The sequence below is a fragment of the Nannobrachium achirus genome (genome assembly GCF_963921795.1).
Source record: "Nannobrachium achirus genome assembly, chromosome: 8".
Classification (NCBI taxonomy): Eukaryota; Metazoa; Chordata; class Actinopteri; order Myctophiformes; family Myctophidae; genus Nannobrachium; species Nannobrachium achirus.
Genome location: NC_137817.1, coordinates 13,926,357 through 13,949,089, shown reverse-complemented (window position 1 = coordinate 13,949,089; position 22,733 = coordinate 13,926,357). Strand labels below are relative to the sequence as shown.

Here is a 22,733-nt window from a genome sequence, read left to right as displayed (position 1 = left end):
GTGTGTGTGTGTGTGTGTGTGTGTGTGTGTGTGTGTGTGTGTGTGTGTGTGTGTGTGTGTGTGTGTGTGTGTGTGTGTGTGTGTGTGTTTGTGTGTGTGTGTGTGTTTGCTCAATAGGGGGCATCGGCAGTGGACCACAGGGAGGGGAAAAGCTGCAAAGTAATTTACGCCTGTGCGGAGTGAGTCTCCACGCTGCTGTTTACGGATTATCACCGCTTTGTACAGATCTCGGGATGTGTTTATGCCGTATTTGTGTGTGTATGTGAGTGCTTATACATAATATGAGCGGTGTTGGTGTGTGTGCGCAAGTGTGTGCAATATAATCTGTATTTATATATAAGTGCATGTGTGTGTTTGTATATGTGTATGTGTTTGTTTGTTTGTTTACATACGACTGTGCGCTTACGTATCTGCATTTTTTATCTATTTTGCATGTATGTTAGGATTGTCCTGATCATCATCTTTTGGGACCGATACCCATTGCTGGAAGCCAGATCATGTAGGAGGGCGATATGTCTATTTCAACTTTATTTACTTATTTACTTACTTACTTACTTATTTACTTACTTACTTATACAAGGGTAATACTAGTTGGGAACGCACACCCCCTTCTTTGTGCAGTTCTTTCATGTATCATCATCCTTGATGATTGGTTGACGACATCTTATTCCACAAGATTTCTTGTATATGGAGTCACGTGGATGACATCAGGGATTGCCAGATCTGGGCATAAAATGGACACAGACAAATAGACACTCAGACAGCTGCCGTGTAGCTGCAGCATCGCTGTAGCTGCGGCACCGCTTGACACCGCCGTTATGGTTGCCGGTCTGAGAAATCGGTCACCCTACCCTAAAACTACTGTACAGTATGTTTGACTAAATACAGTGACAGACATTGCAAGTATACACAGTAAAGTCCTCTGTGTTTATTCAACCATGAGAATGTACAAATAGAGACAAAATGACCCATAACACTCAGGATTTTGGAGTGTACGGGAGTCACTTCTCCTTTTATTCTTAAGCACCCTTTCTATTCCTGCTGGCAGGGTGCAATATGCAGCCCCTTGAATTAAATTTTACTCTTGGAGTTAAAGGGGCCACACACCATGCTTTTAAAAATATATATTTTATATAAATATTGGTCCATAATACGGTTTTATACAGGTTTTAGCCTAAACAACCTAAAAAAAAATCATGTTCTGTCTGTCTCTAATTACAAGCCGTTTTAGATGCAATACCAAAATGCCCTTTGTTGGCAACGGGGCGCTGTCTTTGGGCTAAAATTGGAACGATGCAATGTATCATAGTCTCAATAGAATCCACCCCAAAAGTATCGCCCTCTTCTCTTCAATTGCCAGGAAACTGAAGTAGAGGGTCGGTACTACACACCAGTACATCACACCAGTCCCCTTTTCAGGAAAGAACCATTCGGACACACCCACTCAGAAAATCACAGAAATGAAAACCAAGGCTTAGAGTTAATGAATTGTATTTTTTGAGGTGGAAAAATACTCTGGGAATAATAAGATACATGAAAAATATATAATTTTTAGAATGTTATGGTGTGGCCCCTTTAAATAAACTGTCAGGATTTTGCAGTGCAAATACCTGCTGATATGTTGTGATTTTAATTTCAGCTGCCCTGAGGCAAATCCCTGCAACATTATTGATGTTTAATCACAAAGTGCCTTGCTGTTGTTTGAAATGCAAGACATGGCCGCGTTAGTGGATTAATAGATAGACTCCAGTGTTGCTGCCCTCTCTGTCGGAGAGGGCACTTGCACAAGCACACACATGAACACACACGTCTGTCCGTCGTGTTGATTATTGTGTGTGGGAGGTGTCGTCTCCTACAGACGGGGAATCACACCATTACTCTGAGGTAATTACTCAATTACTCCAGGACCGCCTGTTGAAGACCCCTGGCTGTGTGTGTTTGTGTTTTGTGCGTGCTTGTGTGTTGTGTTTTTCTTGTTTGTTGGCTCATTTTGACACCTGCTGCATGTCCAAGGCTGGTCTCTGTGTCTCTGTTGAATACAGTTCATTATGCTTGGCTTCAGGGTCACAGACCAGATAACTCCTCTACAATAGTTTTGCTCACAGTGGTGTGAAAGGATTGTCCTGAAATTACTGTGCAAGCAACTTGAGAAACCCTTCTCCAAGGTCCAACTATTTTAAATGCCCAGAGAGAAGAATTTGGCCTCAGCTGTTTCAATTTATGTCTGGGAATCTGTCAGGGAAGGTCAGTATTTAAACTCTAGTGGTCTACACTAGACTCAGTATACCTCATGTGTGCTTCACTGCTACACTACACAGAAGTACAAGCGAGAGAAATGATACAGCATTTCTGGTAGTCATTAGTCAACATACAGTAACACAGTATTTATCCAAAGTAAACGGTGAACATTTATTTCCATGCCCAAATATATTTTGTTTTGTTTTGTATGTTGAAGAGTACAGTATAAGTAGAGGAAATCGTCGTCATCATCATGAGTGTAAGAAGGCTCCCACTTCTTCCTTCTCTCCATTCATCCATGGTAAAGGGAGATGAATTGGTCGATTATGAGTTACAGTAGTTAGATCAGTGATTCTCAAAGTGGATTCCAGGGAAGTCTGTAACCCTGACAGTATACAAATGGAACCAAATGGACCCTAAAGGGAGACCTTGAAATGTAAAAGTTTGAGAAACACTTTAGATTAAGAGGTGTAGGGAGGATGCACACTTGTTCTCTCTCAGCACACCAGAAAGATCTAAGAGATGCCAAATGCATTCGCCTGCACGCACGTGCACATGTAGGACATTTGTGCTTTAAGTGTTTGTGCGGAGGTCAAGGTGTCAGCGTCTGAAAAGGACAGTGGCACGGTGGCCTTGGTATGACTCAGGCCGGATGCTGGAACAGATGTAGGAGCCTGCTGCCTTCATGTGCACTGACTGAGGAATGAACTCGCCTAGAGTCTGCCTGGGCAGAAAAAAATACCCTTTCACAATCACATTTTGATGGGGGAGCACAGTAGCTATTCTTTTATCTCAACCTTTGTCCCAACACCTGCACACGCTCACGCATGCATGCGCACACTAAGAAAATAAGATCAGACAAGTGTATGAGCTTGGGTTGATGACATATGCAGTTCCTCACTTCTTTAGCAGACTTGGGTGGGGGAATAAAAAAAAACCTGATGAAAGGAGATTAAAAGGAAGATAGAAAAATGTATGTAAGGACACACACGCACACGCATGCACGTACACAGACACACACACACAAACACACAAATGCACACACACAGTGATGACAGGATTGAAATAAAGATACACTGTGCACATGATGTTAGGGAGCAAGCCACCATATTTAACCGGATTACAGTGTGTGGCTGACCTGTGGGTCCATTAGGTGGCTGCTCTCAGTAGTTCAGTAGCCTGGCAGCCCTTCTAAAGGGATTACACTGTGTAGAGTAGCAGGGACGTGCTGGCCATTGGGAAAAGCGGGACAACTCCCGAACGGCCGGTTCATTCCCGGCCGGTCCAGTCCGGCCATTAGGAAAAAAATAAAAATAAAATGTCGGCCTTCGTTCCATTTTGGGGGCTGTGCGGCCAACAAAGTAAAAAACTAAAATAAATAAATGAGGGCCTCTCCAACTCTTTTTCCCGGGCTGAATCAGGGGCCCAGCACGTCCCTGTAGAGTAGAGACATTTATGCACTTTATGCATGTGTTTTCAACTGTTGGTCCGAGGCCCCAGACTGTACCCTCTCTAGTTGGATCATAATTCTCAGGGAATCAACATCTGTTGAGCGAGCGCCTCTGTGGATGTATCTTTTGGTGAGCATCAGTATGCAATGCGCGAGGAAATGCCAGATCTCAATTGGACATGCAACAGTGAACCAAGATAATGGGCTTCTAATGATACACACGTGGGGATAATTTGGGCCGGTGAAACTCTTCAGTGGAAAGTGGTCTGATAGATAATGGCATTTTTCTCTTTTTCTAATCCTTTTTCTGCCTTTTATTCATAGGGGTAGTGAAGATAGACAGGAAACAGGGAGAGAGAGATGGGGAGAGACACGCAGCAAAGGTCGTTGGGAGCGGGACTCAAACTCACGACTCGCTGCAGGCTGCACAGAGCCTATATGTGGTATGCGCCTGGACCGCTAGGCCAGTGGTTCTCAACCTGTGGGTCGGGACCCCCAGACTTTTTAATACCTCTAATATGACAAATTAAACATTGGCCAAATTGTCAAATATTAGAGGCAGAAATTGCGAGGCATTGTGAGCATGTAGATCTGCTATTTTCACAATAGATTATAGAACTGTGTTGTACAAAATGTAATGGCTCAACTCTTAGTGCTTGTCATGATGGGGGGTCCCCAGTTAAAATATGATTATTTTGGGGGTCACGGCCTGAAAAGGTTGAGAACGACTGCACTAGGCCAGCGGGGTCCCCAGGCATTAAAACAGTTGTTGTGTGGTGGTCCTTTCTGGGGTGTTTGGAAGGAGGCTTTTACAGGCTGCAAGGGTGACAACTTTCAGCGTTTTTAAACGGTACACATTTGATATGGGCGATGTTAAACATATAATACACAATATTGCTCGATTCTGATGAGGGCTCGGAGTGGTCGGTGGAGGGGCTAAGTATAAGAAGAACAGATCCACAAATCGATATAGCATCCGAGGTTGTTTGGACTTCAGACATCCGCTTCATTGAACAACAACTCAAGAATGTAATACTATTTTATTTATTCCATTTATTGCATTTCACACACACTGAGCACAGAGGCACAACAACCAACCCCTTCTTAATGCATCACGTCCTTCAAGTATTGCCTATATGAGCTGCCTCGACCTTGTGACCTACTGTAAACTGAAACTTAAAGCCTCAACTCAACTCAACTCAACTGAAACTTTATTGATATCCTGTAGCACATTTACAATGACCAAGGTCAGTGCTGTAAAGGGGCGAATGAAAAACAAACAAGCAGGCACACGAGAAGAGATGAATTCAAGGAAAAACATTACACAACGGGGGTGTAAAACTGCATTTAAAAAGTGTACAATAAGTGCCAGTTTTTACACCATCAAACCGCATAGAAGGCTAGGGAGAAGGAATGTGTCTTTAGTAAAGGTTAAAAAAACCTATGACTGAGTGGAACTATTGTCCAGGGGGCAAGGAGATCCAGAACCTGGGGCCAGCCACCGCAGGCTCGGTTGCCAACAGATCTACAAGCTCACAACTGGCCACTATGTGACACGAAATTGCAAGTAGATCTGCTATTTCCGCTAAGTTACACCGGCGTATGGCTCAGCATACATTAAGCATAACCTGAAGCTTGGTGGGGACAGGCCAATAGAAAAAAAGCATTGCCATTAATCTGTGCAATTGCCGATGCGTGGATTCCCATTGCCCTTCAGCACAACCCTGGGCCATATCCACCCTAATGCATAAAGGCTCTTTCATCTCTCTCGTCTTTCTCTCCCTATGTCTGTGGGTTAATAACAACCCATCTCTGAAAGCGAGGCATTAACCACAGCGCACGCGAAAGCAGCCACACAGTCACTTAAGTTACATTGCAGAAACCTCAGGGAGATTATATTAGTCCTGCACCATTCTCTCTCTCTCTCTCTCTCTCTCTCTCTCTCTCTCTCTCTCTCTCTCTCTCTCTCTCTCTCTCTCTCTCTCTCCCCTCCCTCGCCCTCCTACGGAGGCCAGGGGGTTCTCTTTCTCTAGTCAGGTGGATAGAAAACAAGCCGAAGATAAAACGTCTGACCTTTACCAGATTCTCTCTTATTACTGCTTGATTACAGCATGAGCTACTGTGGCAGAAACTCTGTGTGTGTGTGTGTGTGTGTGTGTGTGTGTGTGTGTGTGTGTGTGTGTGTGTGTGTGTGTGTGTGTGTGTGTGTGTGTGTGTGTGTGTGTGTGTGTGTGTGTGTGTGTACGTGTACATAGTGCAGTCTATATGTATTAATGTATTTCTCATACTCTGGTGCTGCCTGTGACCTTCCAGGTTGAATGTGTTTGTTTTGTTTTCTGAACTTGAAGCTCTAGCTGTGTGTTGACGCACACACACACACACACACACACACACACACACACACACTCGCATTGGAAACTAGCCAACACAAAAGACCAGATAGTGAAGGACAGACATCTTGGGGGTCCAGCAGAGTACAGGAATAATATTTTTGCCCTGTGCAATTCGTGTTTTTTTAATGAAATCCGAGAGGATATGAGGTAACATTTTGTGTGCATGTGAACAAGGGAGGGGGGGAGGAGGGGGGGGGGGGAGGGGGGAGTGGGACTGAGTTACTAGGGCCCAAGGTGGAGGGAGAATTAATTATTTTATATTTTAGCTATTGAAAAATAGCAGATCTACAAGCTCATGCTGCGAGCTTGTAGATCTATTTTTGAAAAGCCTGAAAATGTGTGCAAATCTTTGAATATATGTAATTTTTAAACAAACATTTGTAACTAAAATTTTGCTTCTGGGGGTCCCTGGAACTAAATATTTTGAGATGGGGGGCCCGTGTCCAAATACATATAATTTTGGGGGTCCTTCACATGAAAACGTTTGAGCACCACTGACATAGAAACATAGGTTTTTCAAAAAACCTTTGAAGGATTTGAAATATTCAAAGACTTGCACAAACTTTAAAGATTTTTCAAAAATAGCAGATCTACAAGCTCGCAGCGCAGCACTCGGTGCCGTGCTGTGATCTTGTATATCTGCTATTTTTGAATAGTTAAACGCACAAAATACTCCGTAATTATGTGTTCTCAGTCTAAATGGGTTAAACCCGTCCCCCTATGAAGAACATTCATGGGGGGCCCGCAGTGAATCCTTGTACCCAGGGCCCAGAAGTGGGTGCAACATCCCTGCATGTGAATTTCTTTTACAGAATTGGAGAGTTTCTGAAGGCGCGCGAGTATTGCCCCAGATGGGCTCTATATTTGTGCGGCGCGGAGGTCAAGGTGTCAGCGTCTGAAAAGGACAGTGGCACGGTGGCCTTGGCGTGACTCAGGCAGGATGCTGGAACAGATGTAGGAGCCTGCTGCCTTCATGTGCGCTGACTGACGAATGAACTCACCTAGGCATAAAGTCTGTCCGGGCACAAAAAAAAGACCCTCTCACCATCACATTTTAGATAGATAGATATAGATAGATACCTTTATTATCCCAAGGGGGAAATTTAGTTGTCCAGTTGTAGCACAGCAGTATACAGTTATTTACAAAGTTACAGAGAAGTAGGAAAAAATAGATAAGAGTAAAAACAAGAGCAGTACAGTACCAAAAAAGAGAAGGTGCATCAATAGAGGGGCGAATTAAATATAAGTATATATACATAAAGTGTCTTACAAAAAGAGACCAAAGCAGTCAATGCTAGTTAGTGCAACAAGTATCTCACTGTCATTGTTAAACAAGACACATACTCAGAAACTACCAACACAACCTAATAGTGCAATGTCGAAAAACAGTGCGAAAAAAACAACAATAACAGCTCAGAGAAGAAGAAACTAGGAAGCATGTCACCGCAAGACGCACATGAGCACTTTCCCTGGAAGGTCCTTAGAGGTCAAAGTCAATACAGCAATAGTTCCGTCAGTCTAAGTTTTTTGATGGGGGAGCACAGTGGCTGTTGTTCGATTGTTGTCCCTCTCACTTCCAACTAGGCCTGTCACAATTATTACATTATCGTCTAATCGCAATCGTCATAATCGTTTCCGTGTTGAAAAATGTTCATATATTTTCAAACATTTTCAAAAAGATTTCCACTATCAATGTGCTTTTTTAAAGATGGGGTGCCTTGATAATCGTGACAGCCCTACTCCCAACACACTCACACATGCACACGCACACACACTATGCATGGGATGTTAACTGTTAACCGTTTGCATGCGAAATAAACCACTGTCCCTTTAGGGAACATTTTAAATAACTTATATGAATATATGAATAATTTAAATATTGTATATAATTGCGACTCACATAGGCTACACGGCACGCTCTACGTTCTGTTTTTCAAAATGGTCGCAGTTCTCAGACTGGATTTAACACATTCATAATTAGTTCTACACGCGGTTAATTCTAATGTGGGACTGCTTTGAGGTGCCGTCAAGCGCTGCTAGCACTGACAGCTGGACTGCCTTTATTCTTCCAGTGCCGCAGCATTAACATGAACTTTATCCTGCGGGATTCGTCCAACATATGTATCAAATATCCAGTGTTGTTGGCTGCAACAACTATACTGTAATGTTAACGTCAAAACAGGCGACAAAGGGGGAAACAATCACTTGTATTCTATAAAAAAAGATCCTGGTTTTGTTTTTAAACAAAAGGCTTTTTGATCTAAATCCATAGCTGATGAAGACACATCTAGGATACAACACAGCACAGTAGTGGAAAACATTTCCAGAAACACCTGTTGTTTTGTAATTATTTCATTTGGATGTTGTTCACCTTGTTGGCTCTGTTGCTGCGTTCGTAGGCTGCTAAGGTCGTCTGCGCAACATACAGCATATTGTTGCTGTGTCCAAGGCTAGAGATATTCACAACAATGTTAATTAAATTATAACAGAAGAGCAGTCCACACAAGTGAAGTGAGCGGTGGTCCATGTGTGTGTGTGTGTGTGTGTGTGTGTGTGTGTGTGTGTGTGTGTGTGTGTGTGTGTGTGCCTGTGTGCACATGTGTGTGTGTGTGTGTGTGAGTGTGTGTGTGTGTGTGTGTGTGTGTGTGTGTGTGAGACACAACAGCGCCACTTTGGTCACCAGTGGTATTGCAGGCTATACCCACACACATACATACCCACCCACACGCATACTGTAACTTTAGCTACTGTACACACACAGTCACGCTAAGGAGACGGTGTACCACCACTCAAAAATACCCTCCTCCCCACACACACACACACACACACACACACACACACACACACACACACACACACACACACACACACACATGCCCCCGAAGAAATCTGGTAATGTTCCTTATTTATTGAAACCCTTTCTATAATGCTTCCTAACAAGAAGCACGGAGGGCACAGAGAAGATTCCATTTTACCAACATCTCCAAGGTTCAAAGGAAACAGAGACAATAGGGAAGGGAAGGTACAGTATAATAGCGTTTGAAGGTGAGGGCAGGGAAAAGAGAGATGAAACTATAAACGGTACTGAGGAAGAGACTGCTTAATGTTCCCTTTCTGCTGGCAGACTGGTGGAAACTTGCTCAGTAATTCTGATGGACATCCCTGCAGTCTCTGGAAGCTTGCATGGCTAGGGCTGTCACGATTATGACATTTTACATGACGATTATTTATCACTCAAATAATTGCGATTAACGATTTAATTGTGTTTTTGTCGTTGACAATTACATTTCTTTTTGGCTTGTAGGCTTTGAAGTTGCACATGGCAGATATGACACATAACCTAAATATACAAAGAAATGACTGACATATTTGACAACTTTATACTTAAAAAAGAACATTGATAGTGGAAATAGCCGATCTACAAGCTCAGAACGCGTCGCGATGCGACGCGTTGTGAGCTTGTAGATCTGCTATTTTCACTATTTTTGACTTTCTTAAAAATATATGAAATTTTTTCAACATGGAAACGATTATGACGATTATGAAAAATAATCACGATTATGTCAAATAATCACGATTAGACGATTATGTAATAATTGTGACAGCCCTATGCATGGCCTCCTGCTGCAGGTGGTCTGTGTGGTTGCGCTAATGGTAACCGCGGTACCATTTCCCCAGTACATTTTCACTATAGTAATGTATTCATTGCGGCCCCTTTTGGTGACCGTATCTATCAGAGTTACATTTCCTATAGATTTCATTTTTATTACCACTGATCCTCCCTGTGGGACTGTTGGGATTGTTAAACTGAGGTGCCTACTTACCGCAGAGAACCATGGCGTCTGCCGGTCGCAGATTAATCAGCATATAGAGGACTTGTGGCCTCATGTCACATCGAGCCACGTCGTTGCCACCGCTGGCTTAATTAACGCTGAAATGGTGGATCTCTGAGACAGCAGATGACGGTAAAGGGCAGGTACCTGCTCGGCAGTGTTCACTTCCCAGCTGTCACATAGCTTGTTTGAATTAGTACTGTATTAGAGCCACAGCAGCGCGAGCCGTTGTCTGGAAGGCAATTGATTTGAGGAACAGAAATGACTCGGTGCCCTTTAACTCCGCTCATTTGTGAAAAGATTAAATTAAAAGACAAATGGTTGCTATTGTTTGGAGCAGTGGTCATGTTTCACTTGTATCAGTGAATTCCATTTTGGTTGAAGCATATCAGCTACATCCAGGCTTGAAGAAAGAAAATAACCTGGCCGAGGAAATGATTGGCATCCTTCACGGTTCAAAGCAGGCAGCCACTCTAAAACACACTGAATTATACACCAAGGTCAAATCCACTGAGAGCAAGCAGGTTTCAGTGCATATCACTGTTAAGCCTCGATCAGAGTCGGCTCCGCGGTCTACCGCGGTGTAGTCTTTTTGAGTCATGAAACTACAACGTTACGTCATTCCTCGCGGTGAAGAGCTTTCCACCACGAGTCCCGACACATCTCTCTGTTTTTACTTTCAGACAGACAGGCTCTTCACCCCGTTCACTGATTGGTGAATAGGACTCCACCGTGACGGACTATGATGGCCTCACTTTTCTGACTTGAGGTGGAAGGCTTTCCACCTCAAATTTGCGGTGGATAGCTCTTCACCGCAGACTCTGATCGAGGCTTTAGACAATTGTGTGAAGTCAGTGTTTTGTTGCCATAACAGGTATGACCAAATTATCGGCAGCAGGCTGGGCGGCCGAAGGCCAGAAATAGTTTTCGCCCATATAGATAGGTTTTTGAAAAACACATTTTTGGACACTGTTCCTACAGATTTTGCCCTAAAATTCACCATATTCCCTCCTGATTGTCTACCATTGCCTTCTAAAGTTTGTCTATGCGACCTGACGGACGCTTATCTCCCGATTTAGGGAGTCTTACTGGTGTATATCTAGGTGTGCCCTGGGATCTTTTGGCCATGAAAAGTGTGCCCTGACAGCAAAAAAGTTTGGGGAAACAGAAACAATGCAGTAGACCATGGAAATCGAATCGGCCTAGAACTCTTGTACGGCAGGTCGTCGTACAATCAATTTTATTCTTTGGATCATGACGCAACACGCTTTTACATTCAACCACTTCACAATCTTATCTTGTATGCTGTTTTGTTTGTTCTCCTCTGTAGATTCTTTCCACTAACAGTTTGTGGGGGTTTTTCACTTCAATTATGTGGTGGTGAAAGGTTACGACATTTGAATCCCTGCTCCGGTGTGTAGAACAGCACACATTTCATTTAATTTCATTTTGTTTTCGCATATGGCAGTTGTATCACAGTACAATACAATTCCTATTAGAGGATAATCATTAATCTAATCTAATACACATAATAATCAAACAAGGACAGTGTGTGTGTGTGTGTGTGTGTGTGTGTGTGTGTGTGTGTGTGTGTGTGCGTGTGCGTGTGCGTGTGTGTTTTTACGTGTTTTTTGTTGTTGAAGATACGTCAACTTTGAGTGGCACGTGTCAAAATGATCCTAAAAGGTCAACATATTTACCTCTGGTGAGTGGTGCTGTTAAATTGAGCTCCCTATATTCACAGGAAGGAGTTATCACACACCTCTTACAGCCGATTCTACGTACCAAGTGTTTGTTCTTAGAAATTGGGGTCACGCGGAGTGAAGGTCCAAGCTCTTTATCATCTGGGAATGTTCTTTTTAATGCTGTCTACAGAAAAAGCAGTAGAAAATAACTGCAACATTCTGTTATTTCGAAAAGGACTCTTGCAAGCATGCTTTCATGCTGAATAAAGACTGTCGGTACGAGTTGTCCGAGTTGGCTACTGACACAAACAAGCGCTCTAGGCGGCCAAACAGGCGTCGTACAGGTGTGATGTTCCCTTTCATATCGATCTGTGGATTAACTGTGTTTAGATTTCAGAATGTGGCTTGGCTGATCACTTAGCGATGTATGTGGCATTAGCGATTGCAGCAGGCAGGTTCGATCGTGGCAAGCAATTGAAACAGCCTCCCCTGGGAGTCTTCTGCAACTGAATTCCTCCTCCGTTCACATCTCTACCTCCACTGCCTTCCGTTAACCTGCAATGATTGCCAGAGGAAAGCAGTGTGTCCATCAGTCTCCTCAGCTGGCGAAGGGAATGCCTCAGAGACATGTGTTGTGTTGTAAAAAAAAATGAAAAGAAAAGGTGGCGTCATCCATTAGCAAAGGGGTCAGTGTTGTATTTCCTATTCAGTGAGAGAAATGGGGCGTGGGATGTCACGTAGGTGTCCCCCCCATCGGCACGCTGTGTCTATTATAGGGTGTATATGTTCCTAATGCCATCATCACTCTTAATGAAATACCTTTCCGTCCCGCACAAGCACTGTCGTTACACTGATATCCCACACCGATGTCATTAACATGTGACAGCGAGATTAGAGTAAGAGATGTACCGTGCTCTAGTCTAGTGTGTGTACTGTACTGGTGTACTAGAATGACACGGGTGTTTTTAAGGAGATAAGGCATGAAGTAGTGAAATATGTACGGTACTGTAGCTTCTGAAAAGATAGTGTCTCAAGGTCAGCCTGCCCTCGGCCAGGGTGCCGGTCCCAGGGCTGGTTCTTTGTTGTGTTGTGTGAAGGATGTAATGGTCGGTGGGATGCAGAGAATGTAGCCGGGGATTGTTTCCTTGTTTTATCAACGCTCCAAGTGTCACTTATATTTGGATGTGGAGAAATGTATCAGGCCTGAATCTACACAAATGCATAATCCACCAAACTTCATATCCTTCCCCGTATTCGCACGGTCCTCTCTTGTAGGAAGAGAGGAAAGCAATGCACTTTGTGATCCACATAAGGACAAGGAAACTGCCTTTCTAGGCTGGTCCGCCTGTTTAATAAATTGCACCAATGTTGCTCCCGAATGCATCTGAAATGAGGTGCAAAAGGCTTAGTAAATCTGACCCTTAAGCCGACATCATAGTCGCCTGGGCGGTGGAAGGCTTTACACCGCGGTGTAGTCTTTTCGAGTCTTTTTGAGTCATGAAACTACAACGTTACGTCATTCCTCGCGGTGGAGAGCTTTACACCGCAAGTCCCAACACATCTCTCTGTTTTTACTATCAGACAGACAGGCTCTACACCCCGTTCACTGATTGGTCGACCTGGTCGGAGTTTGCGTCTGAACCAGAGGGAGGCGGGGGAGGACTTCACCGTGGGCCCCGTGACTATGATGTCCTGCACTTATTTTCTGACTTGAGGTGGAAAGCCACCGGTGGATAGCTCTCCACCGTACACTCTGATACGGGCTTTAGGCCCCTTTTGCACTGGGGTTGAACCGGTTCAGTTCTTTTCCCCCCGCCTAATATTGAAGCAGTTCAGAGTGTTTCCACTGAAAATGAATGAATTGGTTCAGAACCATACAAATTCCAAAAAATGTCTGTGAAAGCACCAAGGTTACGTTCCAAGAATCCATAATTGAGCCAGTTCTAGAACCAAAGTTCTGTTGGTAGAAAAGGGGCCTTTGTGTCTTCACCATACATGTGATTCATGTGTGAAATGAGGGTCTTTGTATGTTGATATTATGGAGCAGAATGCCCCGTAATGGGTTTCTGACAGTTTAATTTGCAGCTCTTTGCATATTGTCAAGGGGTTACTATTTACTTATTCTTAGTTTGCTGCCACCAGCGGTTAATTCCCCATCAAACAACACAATATTTTTTAGGAGCAATTGGCCCGCAAACACACAAACACACAAACACACACAGTCACACACTAATGACCTTGTTTCTCATCATTATCAACTCACCACTCTGAACTTGAGACTGAAGAGAGAGGACCGAGTCAGCGAAACCTTCTAAGTGTGGGATTTGAGGAGAAAAGGGCTACTGTTGTTCCTTAATACCTCTTTTGATTGAAACACGGTGGACCAATGATGCAGCCCAAGGGGCTTTTACTCAATTATGCCCCTTAATCAGGCCCACAGCTCATGAACTTTGTTTTGGCTCGACTCAACGAAACCGGCCTCTGCTGGCTGCTCAATGGTGGTCATTGATCAAGCCTGGCGCAGTGCTTTGAAATCTGCAGGGAACATTTGAGTTGAAAAGGAGAGAGAGAGAGAAGGGAGGTAGAGAGGAGATTAGTGAAATGAGTGGGTCTCGCAGAAAAAGAGAATGGAGGACCGGTGCCAAGGCGAGAATAGAACTGTGCGTGTGAGCGCATGCTCTCATCTGTGTGTGTGTGTGCGTGCGAGCGTGCATCTGTGCGCACGCGCATTGGTGTATGTACATTCGACCATGCATGCAGGTGATTGTTCAAGTGTGTGTTTTCGTATGTCTGTGTGTGTGCACTTTCAGCTGCTTATCCTGCTACAGCAGTCGGAGGTGGAATGAAAGGGAACAGTATTCAAGGCACATCCAGGCTGTCAGTGTTACTGCACCTCGTACCACACTGCTCAACCATTTCACTGACACATGTCTCCCTGCTTCTCTTTTCTTTGTCTGCAGTGAACAAGCACAAGCCGTGGATCGAGACGTCGTACCATGGGGTGATCACAGAGAACACGGACATTGTCCTCCTGGACCCTCCGCTGGTGGCCCTGGACAAAGATGCCCCAGTCCCCTATGCAGGTAGGGCTCCTTCCTAATGCCTTTGTCACTTATCAAGTGAGGTTGACAGCAAGTGCAAGATTCGAGGGCATAGTGTCATGTCTGTGCATGTGGGAGAACAACTCGGCATCATTTTACTATAATTCCCATATTGCTGCTTTATTTGTCCGTTTTCTACGTCAGCCATAATCCAATAACAGTTCCAACAGTGGACAGTTGTCACAAATACACCCCACGGAGGCTGAAGACATCACAAAGACCAGTCACACTGGATTAGATTTTTTCCCACTTTGTGACCATTCCATCTCCCCCTGTGGAGCTGGCAGTTCTTTGGGGACAGCGTTAGCTGGAGGCTGCTGGCTGGCCTGGTGTCTTCTCCTGCCAGTCTGCTAATTTGGCCAAGGCCCCAGCATGGTGAGCTGCCTTTTGGGGCTGGAGCCCATTCAACAAAGCCCTTGAGCAGGGCTGCAAATGATTGCCTGCCTGTCTGGATGGATGGAAACTGAGTAGGTGTGTGTGTATGTATGCATGCGTAATTATAACACGTTATAGTGTGTGTGTGTGTGTGTGTGTGTGTGTGTGTGTGTGTGTGTGTGTGTGTGTGTGTGTGTGTAGCATTGCCTAAGGGGGCTAACTGTAATGGCCACCCCACAGGAAGAGGCAGAGAAAAATGAGACAGAGGAGCTTGCTGGCCGACCAACACATGTCCTCTGGCTCTGGAAGGACTGACAGCATCACACTGAGAGAAAACACACACATGCACATGCACGCACGCACGCACGCACGCACGCACGCACGCACACACACACACACACACACACACACACACACACCATAATGTGTTATAATGACGTTACTTGCCATCGTTTCCCCTGCCATGTCTGTCACTTAGACTATCTGACTTTCCGCAAATGGTCCCATATCGGCCTTTAAATTTTTATCGCTGAGGATTTTACTGTGTGATTCTATTATCGTCCTCGTTTCCTCTCATCTCCTCTCTTACTGCAGTCTGTACCCCCCCCCCATCACCACTTCTATCACTAGATGAAGCTAGTGATAGGCCATGGGGAAGCCAGACGGACACAGTCCGGGGCAGAGACAGACAGCTAATCGGTAATTAGCCACAGCGGGTCAAAGTCTTCCTCCTCCTCCAAGTGATGTGAGTGCAGAGTGACAGGGCAGAGCAGAGCTGTGTGGTTCCGCCTCATTAATTAGGTCTTTTGCCTTTTAATCACCTCCAGGTCAGCTAATGCTTAATTCACAGCACTCATACTGGTGGGATCGACAGGGGCTTCGGTGGTTCCTGGTATGTGAGGTGATGTGTTATTTTCTATTTCTTTTCTCCGAATAGAAAATACTGAAATGTCTCAATTTAGTCGTTATGGCATCTCCCAATTCCCATATGTAGTACCTGTGCACTTCTGACCTCTACTGTTTCGACTTGGGGAGGGCATAGACAACCGTCTCCTCTGGTACACATCTGTGGCTGTGCAAGACAATGAAAACATTCTGTAGAGTGAAACAATACTTGCTGTAGACTACATGGACAACCAGACCAGAATAGTAAAACATATCCTAGTCAAAGCCTTTAATGATTTTTACATGTACAATAGAAATGACTAGAGCGCCTGAATAAAGCATGCGCTGCAACATTTCAGTAGTGAAAAGAAATTCAAAACCACCACTCATATTTTAAAACACTGTGCGTGCCCCTTGGAGCAGGCTTAATAGCTGCCATTGCAAGTTGCTCCGTGTTGAACCTTGAACTGTAGTGGGCGATAATGAGTCGACTGCATTAGCTCAATAGTCCATTGAGCTATTTTGTTGGAGAGGCTTTTTTTTAGGAAGCTGTTACTCAGCCAGTTTGCTTTTTAAGTGCTGGGTCAGCACTTAATGGGCAAAAGCTGAGTAGAGTAGTGCTATTTGACACAGGTAAGGTACCTGCCAGTCAGAGATGATTTTCTATTGTTAACGTTCACACATGCACGCACGCACACACACACACACACACACACACACACACACACACACACACACACACACACACACACACACACACACACACACACACACACACACACACACACACACACACACACACACGGCACAGAATGTGCTATTCTCTGACATTCAATTCATGTGTCAATCCTTCACTTTCATTACTCTCTGGAGTCCTGTGGCTTTTGCTTACATGCCACTCCTAATGTCCCAGCAGGGCTCTACATATATGCTGCTCAATCAATACCTCCATCAGTCTCGACAGGTTCATTGGTCCCCCTTATGAATCAAACATACTATACACACGTGTGTGTGTGCGTGCACACACAAACACACACACACAGGCTTACTCCCCATGAGTCATGCGCCATGTCCTCTAGATTGGCTCCGATGTGTCCTGGTGACATTTCTGTTTGACAGATCCCACTTAGCAGGACTATTAGGACTGGCTGTCTTCTCTAATCATTACCACTGATGTGAGACAGACACTACTGGTTTCCATGTGTGTTAGTTACTGTCCACATCTGCTTTAATAATACCATAGTTGTTTGCTGCATCACTGCAACACTTGTTGATAGATAAGATAATATCATGGGCATCGCTTGTTGCTTATCTTTACAAAACACAGGTGATGTTTCCGTTCCCTTAAAGGAGTAGTTCACCCCCAAAATGACTTTTTTTCTATTGATTACTCATGCCATGGAGCGTAGAGTTCAATAATATTTTTGGGTTTTTGTCACATTCCTAAGACAAAAATTTGATTTGAGTAAATTTACCCCCATTGATTCCGGAACGAATGGGGGTAAATTTATTGTTGTCACTTTTGTGTCTTAGGAATGTGACAAAAAACTAAAAATATTATTGAACTCTAGTCTCCATGGCGTGACTAATCAATAGAAAAAAAAGTCATGTTGGGGGTGAACTACTCCTTTAAGGCCCTGGTATTTTCTTTAATATCTTTCAGCTTTTTGTTTAGCAGGAAGGAAGGCAGCTTCTGTGAGTGCCCTGCATTTGTTTGCTGTGTAGTATTAGCTTTCCGAACTCCAATTCGGGGTAATGCTTTTCAGAAGATGTGAGTGACGTCATTTTGTAGTTGAACCGGACCTTTCCGACGAAAGGTTTGGTGGTCGGAGACAGTATGGACAGGCCTTTAAGTTAAGGTATGAGAGCTGGTACTTAAGACAATAATAATAGAGCCCTAGGCTCTGATAGCCTGACAGCGCGTCACAGGTTCGAGTCCCGTTCCTTTTTGATTATTTGTATGTTTTTTAATTAATTGTTAAAATAGCAGATCTACAAGATACATACTGTACTGTAGATCTGCTATTTTCACTGCCACACTCTTGTATTATGAAGTAGGACATTCATTGACGGGGGGGAAAAATACAAGGTTTCTGCCCGACAGCAAGGATATGTTTGTCTTCTGAAATGATAATTTGATAATTAGATATCTGCGACATCAGACACATTGAGTGGTTGCATAAACGTGTGAATCTGAACGTTTATAGAAGCCTAGACAACAAAAGCCAAATGATTAGACAACAATATTAAGCTCTACATTTCTGAATTGACCGTCACACTTATCTTGTCTTTTAAAAGAACAGACCATTTTACGTTGTAGCGAGAAGGACTCTCGTACAATCAACAATGTCACAACAAAGGCAATGCAAATAGATATGAGTAAACATACTGCACAGTTAATGTACCATGATTAATTAGCTTCTGTCTGTCTGTCTGATTGGGAAACAGAGCCTGAGCTCATTACAAACAACATCTCATTAGCACCGAAGTGGTTGTATTAGTACTGTTCGTGGGCGGGTGATCAGAGATGTGCTGATTAATAGGAATATAGGATTTAATAGTACATGAGTGTCTTTGCAAGGTGAAATATGGTGCAGTTTAGTGGAGGACAGATATTATTAATATGCAACATTTTCACTTTATAATCATACGGGAGTAATTAAAAGAGTCTTTCCCTGACAGGCTATAAGTAAGAGCACATTCAGAAATGAAGCTATACCACATAAAACATGCAGCTATAGCAAATCTCTACTCATGCCAAACCTTTTTTCTATTTGTTGAATACGCTGTAAATGTACAGTACAGTATATGAAATGAAATGAAATTAATATGAAACCAATTACCTATAAAACATCTCCAGAGTATTTAAAATGCTAAAGTAACCAAGCTCTTGGCCTGGCTGTGCTGTCACGTGTACGTATATTTGATATATTGCCTACTCTCATTTCATTTCCATGAATTGAGTTGTGTATAAGAGCCCTGTGGTGTTCTCATTCAATTCAACTGAAATGTATCAACGTATAAAAAAATCTATCTACAGCTATTTTTATTTACAGGACGTCATACGTTTTTGATTTCTTAATATATGAGGGCTACTTTGAATGAGGCAATTTGATTTCCTCTGCTCAGTCTCTTCAGAAGCCTGGGTTCAAAAGCATTGTTTGACAACCCAAAGCAACAGACTGAATTAATTTGTATTCAATTAAACAATAAAAAAAAAAAGTTAAATGCCTCTCATCGAGTTGCTTTCTTTTTGCCTTTTCACCACCATAATTAAAGTCAATCCCTCTCATTTTTGCATGTACTTTGATCAGGCCCACAACTATCCTCCTCTTTCATTCTCTCGGTCCAGGTCTATTTAGCGCCCCAGGCGAGATTGGGATTCAGCGCCCCCCGGGGGACATTGCCAAAAACTTTTTTTTTAGGTTGTTGGTACTTTCTGACAGGGAAAAGTGTGTACTAATATCCATTATTTGTGCATTCTAATAAAATCCAAACTTTGCGTTTCGGTTTCTCCACTGGCAGTTACGTTAGGTTGCGTCGCTTTGCTTACATTGCACAGGCAGCTGTGAGGCTATCACATGCGATGGTGTGTCCCATAGAAAAATGCTACCTTAGGCGGGCGCCATTTCACAGGAGGACGTCAGCGCAGCATGAATGAGTCTGATTAACGCCAGTCTGGCAGAAATTATTCTATTTCATAGGGGCTACATAACGGCACGGTGCCCTTGGAGACTTGGCGACCCAGGCAAGCACCTGTTTCGCCTCTCCCAATGTGCGGCCCTGCATTCTATCACTCTTTTGGAGCGGGACGCTTAATGAAATGAACTCACCGTTCACCGTTCTCTATACACTGGGGTGTGATTCTTATTTTTATTTCATTGTTCATCCATTTCGACTAAGTTGTCAAACTTCATTGAGGTTTCATCATTAACAATAACACCAGTCACAAATCTGCCTGCAGCAGCAACATGGTTTCATTCAAGACTAATATCCTTTAGAAGGCTAATCAAACTTGACATACAATATTTTTGACATACATTTGATTAGTCAGTGTCTGCTGGAAGATTTAATCAAATAGAAGTTGAAGATGATACGGCAAACCATGAATGCCAGAATCCAATCCAAGAATGTTTGTATATCTATTTATTCTGGCTTTTTATCTGTGCATAATGCTTACATCAACATCGTTCACACGTAAAAAAAAAGACACCATTATTTAATAATTATCTTGGATTCTGTAGCTTCCAGACGCTGCAACATCTTTATACCATTGTTCGCACACTCATATATTAATGAAGTGGTGAAATGCAATCTGCTTCTTCACTGAACCACACAGATGAGGGAAATAGTCTTTGTAATGAGATTCTTTCGCACCCTCTTAACTTTTTGTCTCTTGATGAGTTTTAGAGCTGGCAGAAGGTTCAAGGTGAAGTTTGTGCAAAGATTTCTGTCCCTTTGTTCTTTCAGCAAGAGAGGCCAAGAGGAATGGGTTTATCAGTGGTGTAAAGTAACTAAGTACATTTACTTAAAGGTCCGCTGTCAGCCCCGAAATTATAATAGTATGATACAGTAGGTGATGTGGTCTCTCTCCAGTGTGGATCCTGAAACAGTCTGAAACTGTCTCAGTGTAATCTGCCCAACAACAGCTGACCAGTACAGTAAGTAGTCATACAGTCAGGCTATACAGACAATGAATTAAAGTACAGTTTTGAGGTATTTGTACTTCACTTGAGTGTTTACAGTTTTCAGTACTTTTACTTTTACTCTGCTACATCTCAGAGGCAATTTGTTTTACTTTTACTCCAATACAATTATTTGAAAACTTTAGTTACTACTGTAGTTACTTTGCAGATATAAATGATTATATTATAAAACATACATTAATCCACTTTAGCCCTATTTTATACCTAGGCTAATTGAAAATAGCCGATCTACTGTACAAGCTCTCGTAGATCTGCTATTTTCAAACATTTTGTACTTTTACTTTTGGTACTTTAAGTACTTTTTTTTTTTTCTAATATTTTTTATCCCACGGTTTTTGCAACCCATTTTTCTCACCCGGTGACTACCTAACCTGTAGTCCTGGTTTCCGCTCTCCCCCTGCCGCGCCAGGGGACATTGGGGAGCACCCGGCTGGCTAGGGGGAGGTAGTATAGAAACCAGGACTACTGCATGTTTTTGTGTGGGGGCCTATGCCCAAGGAGACATGGGGAGAACAAGCAAACTCACCACAGAAAGGCCCTATCGCCAACCCCACCTAGGGTGTGGGTGCTGATGACGCGGGTGGAGGAACACGCCCCCAGCGCCCACAGCTTCCCCCGGCGGGAATCGAACCCAGGAACTTCTAGCTGTGAGGCGAAGTGCTAACCACTGCACCACCGTGCCCCTATCTTTAAGTACTTTTTGATGCCAATACTTTCATTCTTGTATTCAAGTAAATGTGGAATTCCCGACTTTTACTTATAACAGAGAACATCTACATTGCAGTATTGATACTTTTACTTAAGTATAAAATGTGAGTACTTTTTCCACCACTGAGGTTGGTTCATTCTTTTCTCAAGGCTGCCATTCAACATTCTGAGAGACCTTTTGTTAACACTGCACATGTCCATTAAACTCACAGATTGAATCTTGGATCTTGACGAGACTGGACTCTAAACACATCTTCTGTTCTTCCACAAAGGCAGTATAGACTTTATTAATTATGATTAGCAAACCTGGTATTGAAAATCCACTTAGAGGCGGCTGCTTGTAACTGGTAAAAACAAACCTAGCGCCCTTCTATTGTAAATATCTATATATTTTTTGCACTTTTTTCCCTTTTTTTTCTGACACTATCTACTGCATAGTACTGTTTTCTATCCGTCTGTCATTCAATGTTATGTGAGATACATGTGTAACTAAGCCGAAAAGCTTATTACAGTAGGATCTCCTTTTAGTTGACCGTGTACCAGTGAACCCGTACTGTCATGAAACTGTACCTTTTCCTATGCAAACTTCTAATAAAGTCTTCAATCAATTAATATCGCCATAAATACCATCATGTACAAACAACAGGTCGTTCTAAACAGTGAACAGGATCTAAGCTATTTCTTTGGAAGTCCTAACAGTATTCCATGTATTCCATTTTATGTGGCATGTAAAACCATGCTATTAAAAAACAGTACTGTACTTTTGTTGCTGTTCATGTACTTGAACACAACATGGTACTAATATTAGGAAAGCAAGTATTGTCACCACAGCTATTGCTGCATTCTATGAATAATGTATGGAAAACATGAATTGTGCAGCGTAAATGAAAGGTTTTGAGTAGTGCAATATTTTACAATTTGATGAGACCATGTATGTGTATGTGGACGTGTACACATACATGCACTTGCTGTTTGTTTATTTGGTGATGATTATTATTCAAGCCTAAAGGCTTCCAATTAATGTGTCACCAAACTGAAGCTTTTCTTGTGACACACACACGCGTGCACACACGCACACACACACACACACACACACACACACACACACACACACACACACACACACACACACACACACACACACACACACACACACACACACACACACAGACCATAATGTACGCAGACAATTATGTTCCAGGGTGCAACAATGTGAGATAACGTTCAATACAACAAAAGGCTTTTTGAAGACCTCATACTGAAGCTCAGCTAGAGGGGTCTTTTTATGCCTTGAAGCATGATACTGTATAATTCATTTCCCTTTCTTTTAACGCTTCTTAAAGCCAAATATTAATACTG

General features: G+C 43.1%; 1 protein-coding gene across 1 annotated transcript in view; it reads left to right on the top strand.

Annotated features, from left to right (window-relative positions):
* Positions 1–22,733, top strand: part of LOC308289775 (calsyntenin-2-like) — a gene marked incomplete at both ends in the record, with an annotated part of 308,051 nt that overhangs the window by 119,851 nt on the left and 165,467 nt on the right. The window contains one exon of the mRNA XM_080731527.1: positions 14,560–14,682. Within this exon, the coding sequence (XP_080587653.1) occupies positions 14,560–14,682 (123 nt within the window). The remainder of the gene's footprint in view (positions 1–14,559; positions 14,683–22,733) is intronic.